The sequence below is a fragment of the Pyrus communis genome, unplaced genomic scaffold (genome assembly GCF_963583255.1).
Source record: "Pyrus communis unplaced genomic scaffold, drPyrComm1.1 SCAFFOLD_36, whole genome shotgun sequence".
In the NCBI taxonomy this organism is placed as follows: Eukaryota; Viridiplantae; Streptophyta; class Magnoliopsida; order Rosales; family Rosaceae; genus Pyrus; species Pyrus communis.
In genome coordinates, this window is record NW_026908895.1 from 1 (window position 1) to 7,154 (window position 7,154).

Consider the following 7,154-nt stretch of genomic DNA (forward strand, 5'->3'; position numbering starts at 1 on the left):
TTTTGGATGCCTATTCAAGAAATAATTTAAACAAAACTAGGTAATATTCATTACTGTATTTTATAACCGTTGGATACCTAGGGACTAGGGTGGTGAAATTTTCACCAAGCGTGTTTGAACAAAATCCAACAAGATCCTCTCCGGATCCTTTTGAGGAGGATTTTGGGATCTGTCGTATATAGTGCGGTTAGTTTTTGTAGGTATTATTTGTATTCAATTTTAAATAAAAATATTTAAAATAATTTGTAACTACATAATGTACGATAAGCAAATAAGATTCACGGATCATCGGAATCCTCATAAAGAGAATCCGGATTTAACAAAAATGCACTAAAAAGGTAATATAATATATTTCTTCTGTTTCCAAGTTTATAAATTGTTTTATAATTCCATCATGGCCCACAAAGATTTAATATATTACTGTTTTGCCTCTGATCTGTGAAAGGAAGAGTCTTTGTTGAGCCACGTTGGTAGTTTGGAATAAAGCGGGAAGATAAAGAAGATGGTAATGCTGAAAGTTGAAAGAGTGGCCTCTCTTAGCTGCACGCACAAAAAAGTAACGTAATAGGGAACTTGACAAAAATTATATAAATATATAATCTTTTTTTATTTATTTTTCTGGGTTTCTAATTTTCAAACGGTCTGTGTTTTTTCTGGGGAGATTTTGTATGTTTTCTTGTTGAGAAATATTGGGGAATTTATAAGGCTGTGGAGGTTTCGTTTGAGCAGTGCTGCTGCTAAAAGTTCTGTTTCTCTTCAGGTTAATAACCTAGCAGAACACAGAACACGGAACACGGAACTCCGTTTTCATTGTGATACCGGTAACTCACTCTCTCTCTCTCCTCTCTCTTTCTCTCTCATGCAATATATTGAATTGTCTCTGTGTTTTGAGTGTTGGGTAAGAGTTTTTTCTTTGTGGGTTTTTGTTGGTGATGGTGGTTGAGATTGTTTGTTCTGAGAAATTGCATGTATGTGACTGTGTATATGATTCTGAATTAGGTTTTGTAAAACTGTTCTTACTTTTTGTCAGATCATTGTTATTGTGTTGGTGGTGGACAGCTTTTTCCTGTTTTCTGTGTTCAAATTTGCATAGTTAAGGTAATTAATTAGTTTCGTAATTGTGGGCAGCTGGGAATCTGTCATTTGTTTGTGAAGTTAAGAACTTGCTGTGCCTGATGAGAGACTCGATTTTCGCTGTATCTGTTTACGCTGCGGAAATGAGCTTCTGATTCAAGATGGTAATGGTGGAAGTGAGGGAGTGCAATACAAGTCGGAGAACTCCTCTGTTTGTTGGATTTGTGTGTTCTGGCTTTCATGCTGCTATAGGAGGATAACAATGGAAGGCTCATCTGAGTCTGCTTGGCAGAATTCTGATAGTTCTAGAGGATTGAATACTTCCAGAGTTTCAAACCGGAATCCAAGGCTTCATCGTGCTGGAAGGTTTGGCTTGTCGGGTGAGGCATCTCAGGATTCGGACTTAAGAAAGGATAGAGATAGAGTTGTGGTGGCACACAATGATGACCTTACAAACCAGGGTGGGTTATCAGGGGTTTGTGAGGATGAGGTGGCGGTTGACCGTTTTGTTGGAGCTATTGAATGGGGTGATGTTAGCTTGAGGCAGTGGTTGGATAAACCGGATCGATCTTTTGATGTATTTGAATGCTTGCATATATTTAGGCAAATAGTGGAAATTGTTAATGCAGCACATTCCCAAGGGATTGTTGCTCATAATGTGCGACCTTCATGTTTCGTTATGTCATCTTTCAACCACGTCTCCTTTATCGAGTCTGCCTCTTGTTCGGATTCTGGCACTGATTCTCCCGAGGATGGGTTAAACAGCCCAACTGAAGAAATTAAGGATTTTCGCTCTCTCTTGTATCGTAATTTGCATCGGCAACGAAGGAACTTAGGAAGAGAAAATTTTCAGTCTATGACAACTCCAAATGCCTTGTCGGAAATGAGTTGCATGCAGTCAAGTTCAATCTATGCAGCACGTGAATCATTGGTACAAGAGAGTGAAAATAGAATCAGAGACCGAAATGTTGAACTAGAAGATAAGAGACAACCATTTCCAATGAAACAGATATTGCTTATGGAGACCAGTTGGTATACTAGTCCCGAAGAGGTTTCTGGTGGATCAAGTTCATGTGCTTCAGACATTTACCGATTAGGGGTTCTTCTTTTTGAGGTTCGTAAATAAAAGCTTTCAATTGTTTATAAGTTAGATAAGATTTTCAGATGCATTCAATTATCGTTTTATATAATGGTAAAAGATGATTTTGTTCGGAGTTGTTTTGTTTTTGTTTTTGTGGACTAACGTGGTTGTGCTTGTGACCAGTTATTCTGTCCATTCAGCTCAAGAGAAGAAAAAAGCAGGACAATGTCTAGTCTGAGACATCGAGTTCTTCCTCCTCAATTGCTGCTGAAATGGCCGAAAGTGGCTTCATTTTGTTTATGTCTACTGCACCCTGACCCAAATAGCCGGCTAAAAATGGGGTGAATACTTCTTACAAAATGGCCTTCTATCTCAGACTTTGATTTTTCTTTTCGAAAGTTATATATTCACCCTAAAATAATACTGTGCATAAGTGCCAATATATCTTGAAAGTGGAATTCCATTCCCAAAGAAGTCCGTGCATGTCAAACTTAGGTTAGGTCAGTCAGTAGGAAGGTTTCCGTAGATCTAGTTAGCAACTGCCTTACATGTGCAGGTTTATCTGGTATGGTGTAATAGGAATTCTGTCCCACGAGTTTCAAGCAGTAATTGCTGTATATTTAAACTCCGTTACATGTTTCTGTAATTCACTACGTCATGAAATACTCCATTTATGCCACTTTCTATAATTTGGACTTGTAGTTCATAAATCCCCTTGTATCTTTCGCTTTATTCTGCATCTTTTCCTCTTCTATTGACTTGTAAAATAACTCTCTCCTGTTTCTTTGGTGTTATGCACTATACCTCCAGCGAGGTCACAATTTCTAAATCTACTTTGTCATTTGTTTCAGTGAGTTGCAACAAAGTGAGCTTCTGTATGAACCACGAGATGATTTAGAAGAACGCGAAGCAGCAATAGAGCTTAGAGAGAAAATAGAGGAGCAGGAATTATTACTGGAATTCCTGTTGCTTATGCAACAAAGGAAACAGGAATTTGCAGATAAGTTGCAAAATACTCTTTCGTTTCTGTGTTCTGATATTGATGAAGTTATGAAGCACCAAATAACTTCTAAGAAAAAGAGCAGTTCAATCCCACAACTGGTGAAGGAAGATGATTCAACATCAAGTTTCCCGTCTATGAATATTTTTGATGATGATGATTCTGCTAGTGGGTCCAGAAAAAGATCCAGACCAGGCATCCGGATTCACAATGTAGAGGAAAGCGATGATAATTTGGAAGGTCAGAAGACGGATGCTGAAAATAAAGAAGGTGTTCTCTTGAGAAGTTCTAGATTGATGAAGAACTTTAAAAAGCTAGAGGCGGCATATTTTTTAACGAGATGGAGGCCTGTAAAGCAGTCAAACAAACCGGCTAAACATTCACCAATAAGTAGTTCTGTTGTAACTGAAAGAAGTTCTGTCAATAATTTGCAATCCAAAGAACAACAGAGTGAAGGTAGACGAAGTGGTTGGATAGATCCATTTCTTGAGGGGTTGTGCAAGTATCTGTCTTTCTCTAAATTAAAAGTCAAGGCAGATTTGAAGCAAGGGGATCTTTTAAATGCTTCAAATCTAGTATGCTCACTTAGTTTTGATCGTGATGGAGAATTTTTTGCTACAGCCGGTGTTAATAAGAAAATTAAAGTATTTGAATGTGACACAATAATAAATGAGGATCGCGATATCCACTATCCCGTGGTTGAAATGGCTAGCAGATCAAGGCTAAGCAGTATATGTTGGAATAGTTATATTAAAAGCCAGATTGCTTCAAGTAACTTTGAAGGTGTGGTGCAGGTAAGTCAAACCTTACTTGTGATTCAAGTTACGACCTTCTATTAGCTTGTTTTAACTAAATTGCTTAACATGTTCAGGTATGGGATGTTACAAGAAGTCAAGTTCTTACGGAGATGAGAGAACATGAAAGGCGTGTATGGTCCATTGACTTTTCATCAGCAGACCCAACAATGTTGGCCAGCGGGAGCGATGATGGTTCTGTAAAGCTATGGAGTATCAATCAGGCAATTCTACTTTTGCATTTGGTGGATGTCAGCTTTGAAACTAAACGTACTGCATTGATCTATATGGATGATGTGTATGTCTAATTCAGGATGTCTGATCTGATTCTCTTTGTGGGTTGCTTCTGCAGGGTGTAAGTATTGGTACAATTAAAACAAAGGCGAATGTCTGCTGTGTACAGTTTCCATTGGACTCTAGTCGTTACCTTGCCTTTGGTTCAGCGGATCATAAAATTTACTACTATGATCTTCGTAACTCAATAGTTCCTCTGTGCACATTGACCGGACACCATAAAACCGTGAGTAATGTCAAGTTTGTAGATGGTACAAATATCGTTTCTGCATCCACTGACAATACTGTGAAGCTTTGGGATTTGTCAATGTCCTCATCTCGGGTCATTGACACTCCAATTCTATCATTCACCGGCCACACAAATGTGAAGGTACTGCCACTCATTTATTATATCATAGCAATTCTAGGCATACTTTATGAGATTGATGTGAGAATGGTATGTGATAATTTTGTGTTCTACTAGATGCAAAATATTTCAGAAGCTTAAATACATGATAACATTTGCATCAAATGTTTTCGTGTAAATATTTCAAACCCTCCAAAATAGTCTGATTCTATAACATAACCCGTGTGGTGAACAATGATATATTGTTCTCCATTGACCAATATACTAATTTAAAACTTTTTGACCCTTTCGGATGACCAAAGTTTTCCACCACGAGTTCTTTAACTGCAAAAGCTTGTCATTCAATTCCAATCTTCATTGTTATGGATATTTATGAAGGAAAACTGCTAAAGAGCATCGTTTGTAAACAAGTAAATTCTTTTATACAGTTTTTCGAAGTTAGCCATTTGCATCTACACAATATTACTTTTAGCTGTGATGCATTAGTTTCGTCTATTAGATGCAAGTTTAATATGGGCCTAGTGGTCTATGATTTATAGCTTATTTGTGTTTTCCTTGTTGCAGAACTTTGTGGGGTTGTCAGTTTCTGATGGTTATATTGCTACAGGCTCAGAGACTAATGAGGTAATTTAGACAAACATCTTTACTTTACCCTATGCGCAGGTTGTTCACATCTTGCTTCAATCATACTACGACCGATGAACCCAAATTTCAATTTTCTTATTTTCACTGGAAAACTGTCTTTTGGGTTCAAAGGAGGTCTAATATGAGAGGATGAACTTTCATTGTGGGTATGGAGACGAAAAATGTATGGTTAGAGGTTTCCAAAGCTTTGTTCTAAAAATTTAAGAAAAATGACCTCTTATAGTTGTAAAAACTAGGAAGAACATGCTTTGAGAATAGCGAATCAGCTAGCTACGTAGTTTTCTTCGGTGTCACTGTTCTAGTGAGTAGTAACTCATTTAAAAAGAATTTGATGTGCTGGTTGAAAAGATAAGGTAAATTGCAGAAGTTACCTATGCAAGCCTAAGAAGGATCTTACCTATCTGTTTAGTAATCAAATGTCTCCTACGAAAACTGTCCTACGAATTTTGAACAGACAATGCAATCTGTTTTTATTCATATTTAATGAACAATGATTATGTGCCTTGATTCATCAGGTTTTCATCTACCACAAGGCTTTTCCAATGCCAGCATTGTCGTACAAGTTTCAGAACACAGACCCACTTTCCGGCCACGACACAGATGACGCTGCACAGTTTATCTCTTCCGTTTGTTGGCGAGGCCAAACGTCCACTTTAATTGCTGCAAATTCGACCGGGAATATCAAAATTTTGGAGATGGTTTGATGGTCTCCCAAGGAAATTCTTGAATCTGGCAGGATATATGGGGTTGTTGAGAAGAAAATGAGGTAAAAGAATGTTATGCCAGAGAAGCTTGTTAGCTCAAAGGGGCTTTAGAAGGTGATAGGAATTCAATGCTTGCAAGCAAGATTGCAAATTTTGGTATTAGATGATAGCGGGATAAGTGGTTAATGTGAAAAGTGAGAATGTTCTTGTTGAAATGCCATGTGTAGATAGAAATTTAAAGGAAATAGGAGGGTACAAAAATTGGTATTTCTGTATAATTTGTAATACAATTCAAATCAATTTATATACTATAAGAGTTTTCGAATTCTTCTCTTTCGTTGTTTGTCTTCTAAAATGGTGATCAAAGATACCATTTGACATTTGTAACGGAAAATTTATTTGAACCCATATAATTTTTTTCTACATTCAACTTAAACTTTAAATATGAAATGTTTATATAATTCTATTGCATAATTACCAGCAATTATAATATACAATTTACAATAAAAATAAGGTTTATCAATAAATCCACACCTAATATTCAAATCGTAACAAAAAATGGCAGCATCCAGTACAAATCATGTTATTAAAAAAAAGATCAGCAATACAATTATTATGTTTATGTTCATACTTCTTTCTCTTATACCAAAAATGAAAACATTCAGTACAAAATTCTTAACTCAAGTCCCCCACCCCTTAAAATACGCAGTTCAACAAAATTCTTGTATTATAGTTGACTTATTGTGTGATTAATGCAAATTACCTACCTTTAGTGTTATAATAAAGATGTATTTAAAAAATACTTGACCAATTTAAAGCAGTAAGCAATTTACTCGAAAAATTCAAATTCAAATACCACATTTAAATAGATTCTCCCTTTGTTCAAAAAAAAAAAAAAAAAAAAAAGATTCTCCCAAATGGACCAATTCTGTTTCTTTTCGGTTAATGAGGTTTTGGTCATGCATGTTCATGTTTTTATTACCAGTTCTGTCCTTTAAAATTTGATTTTGTTTTAAATTTAGAAAAAAAAATTATTCAAATGAAAGTTTTATTTTTTATGATTTATAATTTTTTACACATCTATGTTTATTCTTGGTTATTAAATTTAATAAATCAATTGGCGAACAAAGAACAAACATAAGCGCGCATAAGACAAAAGTGTATAAAAATCATTTCTCTTTTCTTACGAGATTATTGCTTCGTTTGAATCTGCTTT

The 7,154-nt window shown here is 35.9% G+C and overlaps 1 protein-coding gene across 2 annotated transcripts; it reads left to right on the forward strand.

Annotated features, from left to right (window-relative positions):
- The first annotated feature begins 564 nt into the window (after positions 1–564).
- LOC137724332 (protein SPA1-RELATED 4-like) lies at positions 565–6,268 on the forward strand. 2 transcript variants are annotated; one of them, XM_068463073.1, is made up of 8 exons: positions 565–821; positions 1,129–2,188; positions 2,339–2,496; positions 3,007–3,949; positions 4,027–4,173; positions 4,302–4,613; positions 5,154–5,213; positions 5,750–6,268. In XM_068463073.1, the coding sequence occupies exons 2-8, from the start codon at positions 1,337–1,339 to the stop codon at positions 5,936–5,938; spliced, it is 2,661 nt and encodes an 886-aa protein (XP_068319174.1). In that variant the 5' UTR covers positions 565–821; positions 1,129–1,336; the 3' UTR covers positions 5,939–6,268. The 2 variants fall into 2 exon arrangements, with proteins under 2 accessions (XP_068319174.1, XP_068319175.1); XM_068463074.1 differs by lacking the exons at positions 5,154–5,213; positions 5,750–6,268 and having other exon boundaries at positions 4,027–4,219; positions 4,302–4,466.
- Positions 6,269–7,154: the final 886 nt, after the last annotated feature.